The following is a 13,868-nucleotide window of genomic DNA, read 5'->3' on the forward strand; positions in this document are numbered from 1 at the left end:
TTTTTCAGTGCACTCTTTGATAGAGCATGCTCTGTTCTTTTTGTTTGTTTTGATTGCTTTTCTTCTTTTTTTTTTTCTTAACAACCTGGGGCCTCTTGTCAAATGTCCCATAGATTACCTTTGTTTCCACGTTAATTTGATATGCTGATTGTTCAAGAAGTGGAATGACAGTTTTTGTGCTTTTTATTAAGTGTTTGTTGGATGTGTGAATGCATTTTTGTTGATTAGCCACCAGTATAGATCTAAGACCAGTAATAGGAGCAGCCCACCTTTTAATTAGCTTTGGCATCTATAAATGAGGAGAGTTTAGTAGTAGCTTTTTAACTACTTAGATAACTGTTTCCTAAATCAGTAATTTCTCTTAACCCTTTGCAGCTGAGATACATTGGGCTATTTAATTTCAATGATTGGGCTACACTGAGAAATTTGAGGCATTTGTTGCATCCTCTTACCTAAGTAAATAATTAGTTATGTTTATATGCATAAGGCCTCTGACTGTGGTGCTCTCCGTAATTATCACCTCACATTGCATCCTCAGGCAGTGGGAACCAAAGAGTGGTGTAGTGATACCTGAAATAAAACTAGACTGAATTTGAAAGTAAAAGTCAGAAAGGGACATGAACATGTCTTTTTTGTTTGCTTGCTTGTTTGGGGGCTTTGAGATTTGTTTTTCTTGTTGTTTTGGTCTTTGTTGTTTTGGGTTTGGATTTGTGTGTTTCTGGTCTGAACCTTCAGAATAAATTCCTTATATCTTCTGTTATGAAAAGAATCACCTATGAGAAGTGAATATGTAAGTTATGTTTTATCAGCCATGGCTGTCCAGATATTCTGAAGATTTTCTTTTCTGAATTTGTCTTTATAAACAGTTACAAGTAAAACATAAATTCTTTTGTTTTCTGAATATGTTGACTCACCATCAAAGCTTCTGTTATTTCAAAGTTTTTCAAAGGAGTAGTATGAATGTCCTGTTTTTACACAGATTGTTCATAAGGCAATGAGTGGTAGAGCTCTCGGAGCGATTTCTGTCCATAGATTTGTTCTCTGACTGTTTTTCATGGTGTGACCATAGGTTTCTGACAAAACGAGAGCAAAAACTAATGCAACGGCGACAACATGCAGAGGAGCTGCTTGAGTGGAAGCGACGTTTGGATGCAGAGGAAGCAGAAATCCGTCAAATGGAAAAACAAGCTTTGGCTGCCTGGGACAAAGAATTAATAAAACCTAAAACTCCTAAGAAAGAACTTGAGGATGAGAGAACAGAACAGAAAGGTAATAAATACTAACTCTGTTCTAACTACAAACCAAAGCCTAAGATAACTGGGAGATTTACTTCATTATATTTTTTAAAAGGTGAATGATTAAGTGTGAAGAAAGTGATACAATTGCAAATGCCACAAACATTGCAAATATGAGAACATTGTGAATAACTAATATACTTGAAAACTTAGAAAAAATAGGTATATTCCATGAAATGGAAATGGGTTATTCCATGACCAAGTAGGGTTTAACATATTCTAAAAAATCGATCATGTGGTGCAAATTACTTAAACAGATTAAAGGAGAAAAATTACAAGACATCTCAATAGATTTGGAAAAGGACTTGATAAAATCTAAAAAGCATTTGTAATAAAACAAATTTTAGATAAAGTAGCAATGGAAGGGAACTTTGTTTACCTGATCTAGGATATCTATAAACAAAAATGAAAAACCAAACCTCCAAGGTACCATACTTAATGATAAAACATAGAAAACTTTCCCTTTGAATTTGGAAATAAGACAAAGATGTTTTTATTTTTACCTAAGGAATGAAAGGAAGAAGCAAAACTCATTATTACAGATGTTAAAGCTGTGCATATAGAAAATCAGCATTTACATGTCAGTTATTAGAATTAACAAGTGAGTTTAGCATGGTTGCTGGATATAAAATTTATAAACAAAATTCAATTACAAGTCTATAGAGCAGCAGAAATTAGTTAGAAAATCTGATTTTTTTTTTTAAAGATTTTATTTATTTATTTGAACAACAGAGATCACAAGTAGGCAGAGAGGCAGGCAGAGAGAGAGGAGGAAGTAGGCGCCCCACTGAACAAAGAGCCTGATGCGGGGCTCGATCCCATGACCCCGGGGTCATGACCTGAGCTGAAGACAGAGGCCTTAACCCACTGAGCCACCCAGGCGCCCCAGAAAATCTGATTTTTAAAAGAGATACTATTTATCATAGAAATAAAAAATGTGAATTATTAGGGATAAACTTAAAAATATATAAGATCTTTATGGAGAAAACTTTAGAATTTATTAGGAGACATTAGAGAAGACCAAAATATATAGCTTTTCCATACTCACAGAATCAGTGTCATAAAGATGTTAATTCTGCCTGAATTTATTTATAGATTCAAGACAGTTTATGTCAGAAACTCAGCAAGAGTTCTTCATAAGTTTGACAAGTTCATTTTAAAATTTATATGAAAGAACAAAGGACCAAAAAGCAAAGACACTGCTAATGGAGAACTTATTTTACTATATATCAAAACTTGTAAAAGTATATAATTAAAACAATCATTTGCACAGAGATAGACAAATAGACTGTGAAACAGCCCAGAAAAAGACTCTTGCATATATGGAAAGTTGGCTTCCAACACAGGTAACTTTGATGAACAGTGATGAAAGAGACTTTCATAAATTTTGGAGACAGGGAAAAATGAATTGGATCCCTAGATTGACAGTTTAGAAAGACTCAGCTAAGGGACACCTGGGTGGCTTAGTGGGTTAAAGCTTCTGCCCTCGACTCAGCTCATGATCCCAGGGTCCTGGGATCGAGCCCCGCATCAGGCTCTCTGCTCAGCAGGGAGCCTGCTTCCTTCTCTCTCTCGGCCTGCCTCTCTGCCTACTTGTGATCTCTGTCTGTCAAATAAATAAAATCTTTTTAAAAAAAGAAAAGAAAAAGAAAGACTCAGCTAAAAGTTTTTGTTGTTGTTGTTGTTGTTGTTGTTGTTGTTGTTGTTGTTTTTAAAAAGGCTTAAATCTAAAAATTAGAATTAAGGAACTTTTTAGAGGACCATGTAAGAGAATATCTACATGATATAAAGGGGAGGGAAAGATCTCTTTAATGTGTTATACAAAGCAAAACCATAAAGAGGAAGACCAATAATTTGACTTCAATAAATTAAGAATTTCTGTTCATTAATACACCATAAAAAAAGTAAAACAACAAAATAAAAAGATATTTGCAACACATATGACTGGCAAAGGAGTAGTATAAGAATATGCAAGCAACTCCTATGAATCAAAAATAAAATGACATTTTTAAAAATGGGCAAAAGAGTAGATAATTCACAAATGAAGAAGTCCAAATTATCAATAAACATCTGAAAAGATGTTTAACTTTTTTAGTAATTAAGGTATTAAAATCACAAAGACATACTATTTGATACCTCTGTTCATTTCCTAGGGCTGCTGTAACAAATTACTACAAAATTTGATAGCTTAAAAAATGTTTTAGTCTCTCACTTTTGGAGGCCAGAAGTAACAACAGCAGATGTTGGCAGCACTGTGTACCATCTGAAGGTTCCAGGAAACAGTTCTTCCTTCTTTGAGCTTGTGATCTCATCATGAGATCCTTCCACTGTTTTTAAAAAGATTTTATTTATTTCAGAGAGAGAGAAAGAGAGAGAGAGTATGCATACACATAAGCATGTGAGCAGAAGGTGGCGGGGGTTCCAGAGGGAGAATCCCAAGCAGACTCTGAGCTAAACATAGATCCCACAAGGGATCATGACCTGAACCTAAATCAAGAGTCAGATGCCCCCTGGCCGGCCTCATTATGAGATCCTTAATTACATCTGCAAGGACCTTTTTCCAAATAAGATTACATTCACAGGTTCCTGGGGGGTAAGACAGGAACGTATCTTTTTGAGGGCCATCATTCAATGCTTTCACAATACCCGTCAAACTTGTTGGTACGTAGGTAGAACAAGGACCTGCTGGTATATTAATTGTTAAACCTAGTTTAAAAAACAGGTTGAAAAAAGAGGCATTAAAAGTAATTGAGTGCCACATGGGTGGTTCAGTTGGTTGAGCCTCCTGCTCTTGGTTTTGGGTTGGGTCATGATCTCAGGATTCTAAGATGGAGCCATACATCAGGCTCCGCACCAGCTGTGGAACCTGCTTAAGAATCTCTGCCCCGGGCGCCTGGGTGGCTCAGTGGGTTAAGCCGCTGCCTTCGGCTCAGGTCATGATCTCAGGGTCCTGGGATCGAGTCCCGCATAGGGCTCTCTGCTCGGCAGGGAGCCTGCTTCTCTCTCTCTCTCTCTCTCTGCCTGCCTCTCCATCTACTTGTGATTTCTCTCTGTCAAATAAATAAATAAAACCTTAAAAAAAAAAGAAGAATCTCTGCGCCTCCCCACTCTCGTGCTCATGTTCATTCTCAAAATAAGTAAATAAAAATAAGAAGTAAAAACAATCAGTAAAAGAATAGAAGTGAGGTATACAGATCCTACAATTCTGTGGTTCCAATCCCAGGTATGAATCCTAGAGTAGTGTTTCTTAAAGTATGGCCCGTGAAAGTCTGGGGAGGTCTCTGAAATCCTCACAGAGGATCTGGGAGATTAGTACTATTTTTATAATAATGCTGACATGCTGTTTGCCTTTTTCACTGTGTTGACATTACACCAATGTAGCAAATATAATAGCGAAATTGCTGATGCCTTAGCAAGAATCAAGGCAGTGGCGCCTAGCGGTGGTGGTAGTCATTGTATTCTTCAACACTTTGCACTACGGATAATGTGCCGGTTTTACAGAAGGAGGTCCTTAAATAAGCATTTACAAATACCAATTTTGTTGAGTCTCAACCTTTGAGTATATATCTTTGTAATATTTTGTGTGACGGAATAGGAAATACGCATAAAGCACTTGCCTGTGCTGAAGGAGAGTGGTTGCCTTGAAGAAAAGCACTTAATGCAGTGATTTGAGTTGCAAGCTGAATTAGCCATTTTTATCATGGAGTATTCTTTGTACTTAAATGACTAAAAACCATGGTCACTTAGGTATTTGGCAAACAATTTCTCAGAAATAAATTACGTTAACTCTGACTCTTCAAGAAAGGAGCACAAGTGACAGTATTTATTGTGAGTGATAAAATTTAAGATTTCAAGGTGAAAGTTTAGGATTTTGGAAATGCTTTTTCCCCCATTGTGAGCTGGACAGCTTTCCAGTACTTAAAAGATGTTCCTGATATGATGGGTGGTGATATTAATTAGAATCATCTTCTTGGAGAGGGGAGAAAACCACTCTTCTAATTAATTCACAAACGAGAACATTACAAAAGGTGACTTAAGGAGGCACACAGACATCTGCCCCGCCCCAAACTCAGACCGTCTCAGTGAACTTCTGTATAGTAAGAACACCCTTTTTCATTCCAATTCTGAAGAAAACTGTGTTTAATGATGAAGGAGAGATTTAACTGGTGTTTTATACTTTATATATCCACTATTAATCATATTTTTATGTTAAATCAACTTGGTCATGAGAGGTGATGTTCCGTATCTTCAGTCTGAACTTCTCGATCAGGTTAATTCATTCGCACATCTGCGCTGCTGCAGCTCCTCGCTGAAACCTGCACAAAGCGCAGGGTCACCCTGGTTGTGGTCGCGCTCCAGAAACTGTTTCTCTCTTAGTGGCATGGGCTAGATCCCGGCCGCTGGGATGCTGGCTGGGTTTCCTGAGGCTCCTGGTAAGTGATGCAGGCCTTGGAGGCTCAGCATTGCTTCCTCCACCGAAGCCCGCAGTGATGGCGTGACCTGTCATGTGCCCAACAGCAGAGCCCACAGCCACGCCAGCTGCAGCGATGGCCATCTGAGCCATGAGACCTGGCTGCCGGGGTGCAGCAGATGGTGGAGACGCTGCCAGTGGCTGAGCTGCTGGCGCTGGTCTAGGCATAGCTCCCATCTGAGGTGTCCGGCTGGCCAGAGGAGCCACGTGGGAGCTGCGGCTCTGGCTTCCATGCTCATGGCTAGTGGTGGAGCAGCTTGGCATCTACAAGTCTGAGTTTTGGCCCAGAATCTTCTTTTCATATTGTATGATGAGGTGTGTCAACACTGGGAAGATCTTCATGACTCAGTGAAGCAGTGTTTTACAGATGCCCAGTGATGATTTAGAAAATCATGCATGAGTCAAAAAATCCATTGAAAGTGGAAAGTTGATCAAAGGATTGTAATATAACAGATCACAAAGTTTATTGATAGAGGACTTCAGATTTCACATTCTAACATGTAAAAAAGTACCAAGTGTCAATTTTCAGTGTAACATCAAAAAAGAATCCCCACAATTATCTGTAAAGATTATTGGAATACTCTTTCCTTTCTAATTACATGTATTCTTTGTGAGGCCAGATTTTCTGCATATGCTTCTACCAAAGCAACATGTAGCCCCAGATTGCAGACAGAAGCAGATATGAGAATCCAACTGTCTTCTGTTAGACCAGACGTTAAAGATACTTTTAAAAATGTAAAGCCGTTCCCTCTCCTTTCAACTAAGCCCTTCTCTCAGTTTGCGTCAGCCCAAATTCTTAGACTAACAGACTTTATACTAATATGATTCATTAAGTGATGGGATTAAAAACTATAATTGCAGCAAGTGGAATTATGCAAAAGCAAATAAAAATATAACAATTGAACATTTCTTTTGACCAAGATTGTGGACTTTTTCTTCTTTTTACTCTCTCTATAGAAATAACAAGTGAAGCAGAATCTCCACTACCTTCCTACTCTCACCGACACAGTGAAAGCTCTATTCCAGAAGAGCTGGGCAGCGCTGCTGTGGGCTATCTTCCATCTGAGTCTGTAGTTCAGGAGCAGCCAGGGAGCCCAGATCATAGTGTACTTACGGAAGAAATGGTGTTTTCACAGGAACTGGAATCTTCTACCTCTCCTAGTAAACATGTAAGTTAATATATATTTATTCCTTAAAACGTACGCAATTCGTGATAGTGTTGCCTGTCGCCCATACCTGTAACATACCGTATATGACATTTGAACAGGAGTAAAGATTTTCATTGAATTCTAAAGATTTATAAATATATGAATCTTAGTTTTAGTGGCAGTTATAAAATTATATATTATTAAGTCTATTGATATTGAGGGGATAGGAACTTCTAAAAGATTATTTATTTATTTATTTATTTGAGAGAGCGAGAGAAGAGAGCACAAGAGCTGGGTTCCTGCAGAGGGAGAGGGAGAAGTAGGCTCCCTGCTGAGCAAGGAGCCCTATGGGGGGCTGCATTCCAGGACCCCAGGATCATGAACTGAGCCAAAGGCAGACGTTTAACCAACTGAGCCACCTAAGCACCCCAGGAACTTCTAAAATCTTCGAAAGATAATTTAAGGTTGGAGCACCTGGCTGACTCAGCAGTAAACATGTGACTCTTGATCTTGGAGTCTGGAATTCAAGCCCCACATAGGGTGTAGAGATTACTTAAATAAGTAAAACTTTAATTTACATTGAATTTAAATTTTTTTTTTTACATTGAATTTAAATTTAAAGATAATATATTGGAATGATAAAAGTTCTTATTAAAATCTAATCTGTCATATAATAGAAACAATAAGATCTTGGTTGTGCCTATCTGTAATTTAGTTAATAACTGCCTTTATAAATTGGAATAAAAGTAGTGGTTTCATCTCTTTAAAGCAGATCTGAAATGGTTATTGACTCTAAATTAGAGTAATAGTCACTATTAGAATAAGGTTTTCTACATTGTCCTTAATTCTGTACTTCATTAAAAAAAAACTATCTGATAAAAACCTAAGCTAGAAACTTAAATGTTTTTCTTTTTTTAAAGTGCTTTTGTTTTTAAATTTGATTTTATAAAGTATATAAAGGAATTAACATATTATTAAATTTTATGTGAGAAACTTTGTTAAGGTCTCTCTATGTCTAAAAAAAGGAATACAATACACTTACATTCAGAATGGAATACCCTTTGGTAGAACCTTCAATTTATTATGGATATGAAGAATGAATTGCATTTTCCCATTAAAAAATCAGTCAGGGGCACCTAGGTGGCTCAGTGGATTAAAGCCTCTGCCTTTGGCTCAGGTCATGATCTCAGGGTCCTGGGATCGAGCCCCGCATTGGGCTCTCTGCTCGGCAGGGAGCCTGCTTCCCTTCCTCTCTCTCTGCCTGCTTCTCTGCCTACCTGTGATCACTGTCTGTTAAATAAATAAATAAAATATTAAAAAAAAAATCAGTCAGATTCATGTGTGTTATGCATCTGTAAGATTTGAGGGAAAACCATTCTTTTTAAACAACAATCTAACAAAGAAGCTGTTTTCGTGCTATGTTGCAAAATATTCCAATGTCTTGGGCACATACCTGAAAACAGAGGTTTTAGATTATAAAAGTTTTCTAATTAAATTATGTTAGCAAATTCTTAGTTCTGTGGCAATAGGCTTGTATACATAATTGTAGCATGGAATTCACAACAAAGTATGTTTTTTACACAATCTTATTATTACTTCCTGTGTATTGATTAGATCCTACCTAGCATTGTTAAGATTCGGAATAACCATTGCCTGATCAAGCTCTAAAAATTAGATTTTTTTCTCTCTCAAGAAAATATGTCAAAGAATTAAAACTAGCATGTCTTAAAATGGTTTTTATAATAAAAACTAATATTTGTTGATTGCTACTTACCAAGTGTCAACTAATATGCTAAATGCCTTATGTGGATTATCCTCACAATTCTGTAGATACTGTGTTAAGTCCCACCCCAAAGCTTAGCAGGCTAGGAAACTTGCGCAAATTCACAGAAATAAGAAGTGGTAATAGCTAGATATCAAAGTCGGCATTCTCACTTCCACCTGATGTCAGGGTAGAAATTACATCCTTTGTAATACGCTCTGTGGACAGTCTTTTGCTCTTTTCTTCTCTTCTTTCCCCTCTTTTTTCCTTCTTTCCACAAAACTAGTACATATTTAGTATTTTTAAAGTTTTTTTCAGTTTTATTGAGATACAATTGACACACAGCACGGTATAAGTTTAAGGTGTACAGCGTAATGGGTTGACATGTATATATTGTGAAACGATTATTATAATAAGTTTAGTTAATATCCCTTACTTTATACAGTAACCAAAAAAAAAAAAAAAGTCTTTTTCCTTATAATGAGAATGTTTAAGCTCCTCCCTTAGCAATTCTTACATGTACTGTACAGCAGCATTCATTAGTCATCACAGTGTTCATTGCATCCCTAGGACTTACATATCTTATAACTAGAAGTTTGTACCTTTTCCCACCTTCTTCCAATTCCCCGCACCTCTGGTAACCACAAATCTGATCTCTTCTGTGAGTTTGTTTTTGCTTTGGGTTTTTTTTTTTTTTTTTTTTAGATTCTACATAAAAGTGAGATCATATAGTATTTGTCTTTTTCTGTCTGATTTATTTCTCCTAGCAGAGTGCAAGGTCCATCCATGTTGCAAATGGCAGGATTTCCTTCCTTCTTTATGACTGAATAGTATTCCTCTGTATGTTTGTGTGTCTGTCTGTGTTTGTGTGTCTCTGTGTGCATGCACATGTATACGTACACATTTTTTTAATCCATTATCTGTCAATGGAGAACTACCATATGATCCAGCAGCTCCACTTCTGGGAATACATCTGAAGGAAATTAAAATACTATGCTGAAAAAAATACCTGCACCATATTTAGAATTTTTTTAAATTAAAAAATAGATGATAAATATCACTTAAACAATAGCCACTCACTTACTTTATTATAAACATTTTTTAAAAAGCATACTTCTTTATATAGCTTTTTTCTGTGACTTTAAAATGTTGAGGTCTTATCCTTTATATAATTTCTAAACTGTTTTTACTTTTTATTGTCACAGAGTTAACTTAAAACTCTTTGTAAATATTATCTTTAACTGCTTGGTTTCTCGAATGTTAAATAGATTTTACAAATGTCTCACAAAACAATTCACACTTGGTTTTCTGTTTGAACAGTCACCTCCCAAAAGCTGCACATCTGTGTCAAAGCAGGAGTCTAGCAAAGGAAGTCATAGGACTGGAGGACAGTATCGTCTACCTGTCAAGTCCCATCAACACTGTTACAGTTGGTCAGATGAGTCATTATCTATGACACAGTCAGGTAAGACTAATATTAAGGAATTAGTTTTATTCGTATTATATTTGAATTCCTCTTTAATAAGCTTTGTCTATCCATCTGTTAATAATGTTATCTTTTGTTGTATTTGTAAAGGCTTTTTGCTTGCCAAGATTAAATCACATAATTTCATTGGTAATTAATTATTTCCCTTACTATACAAAATATGACAAACTGTTACATTCTTGGGTTGCTAACGGGCAGTCTTTTATTCATCAGACATTTTGTTGAATTTTTTTTCCATGTGCCAGGTACTGCTTATGTGTTCCCATAGTGCTCTGTGCTTCAACTTGTTATACCAGACAGTATATAAATTATAACCAGACTTTACTCAGCAGGTCTCCTTTACTAGCATATAGACTCCTAGAAAGGTGAGTCTATATCTTCTTAAAAGTTATGGCACCAGAACCTAGCAGGTACTTTGCATTACAAATAGCAGGTATTTATTAAATGTTTCTTGAATGAATTAATGATGACCATGAGGAGAGATAGGAAGAGGTAGTGCAGGATAGTGTAAGTTTCAAAGGAGGAAAGGTAGAAAATAGACTGCAAATGGCGGTAGGGAACATTGTCTGTTTTCCTTTAACCTCTATGCTCCTATAAGACTCTGTGGTATTAGATTATGAAAGAATGAACAAAGACTTCAGTCTATAAGATTTGTTCTTGGGAAACATATCTATTTAGGCAGTGCTCAGTTTATGTAGGGTTCCAAGGATGATTACTACTTCTTTGAGTGTATGCCTTTGGAGCTCATTTTTAGTTTGCATTTGAGAGTAGACACTTTATAGAAAAAAAGTGAAATATATTATTCTTATTTTGGTCTTTGATCCTTTTCTATACCCCCAGTTTTGAGTGTTTCAAACAATAGTAAATCATGGGATTTTTCCATCACCCATATTTATAAACCACTCTTTTTCTTTGAATAACTGCATAATATTTCAAAGAGAGGATATACCATAACATATTTAACCATTTCCCTAGTGGTGATCATTTAGAGTTTCTCAAAATTGCCAATATTCTAACGAACATTTTCATGTATATTTTCTTGTTGAGTATTTCAGTAAAAATAAATTCTTAGAAATGGAATTACTAGGTCAACCCAGTTGAAGAATGTTGTCTACTATATTTATTTGTTGAAAATTATTGTGTTATATATTTGCTTTCACATACTCTGGTGAAAATTTACAGCCAGTGGAGTAACATGTCAGTAGACATAAACTTGATACTTGGAAGCGTGGATTCTTATCTTGGCTGTATTACTCACTGGTGACTTTCTCCAAGTTTCCTTCCCATATTGGATAATCTTTTCCATTTGTTCCATAGAATAAGAGTATAACCATCCTTGCATGAGTTACAGGGCAAGGATTAGTGATAATGTAAATAAGACACTATTTTATTGATAAAACATAATTCAAGTAAGAATAGGTTTAGAGAAATAGCTCAGATTTTTTAACTATGGATGTCATCTACCTGTTACTGATGACATCATTATTTGCACTGTTTATGGTCAGTCTTAATGTAGTGGAGTTATGTAATGCCTTTCTCACTTACGTGATGGAGGTTTGTTACAAGCCAAATTAATGTAGGCCACATAATTTTTTCAATTAGATTATTCTCTCCATCTTGATGTGTTTAAACAAATTACCTGTCCCCTCCCCTCTCCCGCACTACCCAAAAAATCCCTGTAGGAGAGAATTCCATAAAGGCAATAAATTCATGTAGAGATTCTCTTGGATGTTACTAATGGTAAGTGCTATGCAGTAATACTATATTTGGGCAGATATATAATATAGTCCCATTCACTCTCATAGACTTTTATTTAATTTCTGCCCTTCATTTGTATACTTTTGGTTTCTTTAGTACTTAAAAATAGAAACATTTTCTAAGGTCTATCATCTAAAAACTCCCAAGTTTTTCATCATCCACTGTTAAATCTTCACAACCATAGATGATAAATGTTTTTATTAGAATAATCACTGCTGGCATATGCAATTTTTAAAATATAGTAAAATAATCATTTTGGGAGGGGGGCAAAGTTGAAACTAAGTCTGTGGAAGTATAATGGTCCTGTATACAATTTTATCAAAGTAATGTCTCAAGTTTCGGAAGCACAGTTTTAGAAGACGAAAAGGTTTGTGTTTATACCTCATTTTAGAAAGGTTTTAATTTTTAGGTCAGCCTGCAGTCCTACTCCCAGTCGTTATACTAGAACCATCAATTGAATCTCTACAAAGCCTGCCGCTAAGTGTTCAGAACCTTTTAACCCTGAAGCCAATTTATTATTTTTTTCAGAAATTAAAAAGAAAAAAGAAAAGGAGATAAAAGAAAAGAAAGGGAGATAGTTGCTCTCTCCCCACCACCGCCGTTTTTAGGTTTCAGACCAAAAAATAGATTACCTAAATTACAGCTACATAAAACGTTGGTCTTAGGTGAATATGAATCCTACCACCATTTATTGAGCTTTTGTGGTAGTTGAGGTGCTGTGTGCTTTATTCATCTTACTTAATTTTCACATCAATTCTCGAAATTGGTAGGGAGCAGACACCTTACTGGTGACCAGTAGTAGATCCAGAATTGAAAATGGACTTTATTATTACGTTATTTTGTGAGTGTTAATCAGTAAATAGTAAGCTTTGCCCATGCTGCAGGCTCAGTATGATGCCACCACTGGTGTAAGATGGGTGTGACTTTACTGAGGTTCCTTAAGTCAAGGGCAGAGAAGTGACAGGAACTTAGACTTCATTATCTCTAATCCAGATATTGGATCATACTATCAAAAAAGACTATAATCCTTTTGAATTTAAGTAAATTCTGTAACTAGTTCTCATGCAATTTAATGTGAAGAACCTGAGAAACACCTGGTTATTAATGGTCTAGTGTTATAGTGTACATCTGAGTCTTCAGGCCTATATACAATAGTATTTTTTTTAAATATTTTATGTATTTGACAGAGAGATCACAAGTAGGCAGAGAGGCAGGCAGAGAGAGAAGGCGAAGCAGGTTCCCTGCTGAGCAGAGAGCCCAATGCGGGGCTTGATCCCAGGACCCTGAGATCATGACCTGAGCCGAAGGCAGAGGCTTAACCCACTGAACCACCCAGGTGCCCCTACAATAGTATTTCTATTGCTATTAAATGTCTCACTCAGCATAAATGTGTGGAACTGATACCATTGTGTGAGTTTAGGAGGAAGTGTGAGGAATAGTCATTTGTATTTCTATGTAATTTCCATATGTAGTGAAATAAGCAGCATATTTGCTTATTTAATTATTTAAATTTTTGGTGGGTAGTAAATCAGGGTTTACTGAGCGATAGCAAAGTAGTGGTACAAAGCTGCTGAGGAGGGAGGGGACCTAAGAAGGTTTCCCTAAGCAACATCTTTAAATGATACTATTTTCATAGCATGTATGTGGCACTTATAATGAAATGTCTTTTTCATGATTTTGCTGTGACTGGGCATCTGCTTTGTGTGTAAAGGGAAGAAAATAATATTTAACTAGTTTCATTTCATTTATTTTAAATATTTTAAGAGCTTCTAAAGAAAGGTTATAGCAGAGTATATTTCTTTTTAATTTCTCTGTTTCCTTTTATGTGGCATTAAGACATCATCTGATGATTCATAGTCAGTTTAAAATGACAAAATTTCAGGGCACCTGGGTGGCTCAGTTGGTTAAGCCTCCGACTCTTGGTTTTAGCTCTGATCTTGGTCTCAGG

At 36.2% G+C, this 13,868-nt stretch overlaps 1 protein-coding gene and 1 pseudogene across 7 annotated transcripts in view; one reads left to right on the forward strand and one right to left on the reverse strand.

The window, feature by feature from the left end:
* CEP350 (centrosomal protein 350) overlaps positions 1-13,868 on the forward strand; it is a 154,695-nt gene that overhangs the window by 110,524 nt on the left and 30,303 nt on the right. For all 7 annotated transcript variants that reach the window (XM_059146956.1, XM_059146962.1, XM_059146961.1 and 4 more), the window contains 3 exons: positions 1,070-1,269; positions 6,724-6,935; positions 9,997-10,141. In XM_059146956.1, the coding sequence (XP_059002939.1) occupies positions 1,070-1,269; positions 6,724-6,935; positions 9,997-10,141 (557 nt within the window). The remainder of the gene's footprint in view (positions 1-1,069; positions 1,270-6,723; positions 6,936-9,996; positions 10,142-13,868) is intronic.
* LOC131815187 (coiled-coil-helix-coiled-coil-helix domain-containing protein 2-like) lies at positions 5,500-6,030 on the reverse strand (annotated as a pseudogene).

This window comes from Mustela lutreola, chromosome 14 (assembly GCF_030435805.1).
Source record: "Mustela lutreola isolate mMusLut2 chromosome 14, mMusLut2.pri, whole genome shotgun sequence".
Lineage (NCBI taxonomy): Eukaryota > Metazoa > Chordata > Mammalia > Carnivora > Mustelidae > Mustela > Mustela lutreola.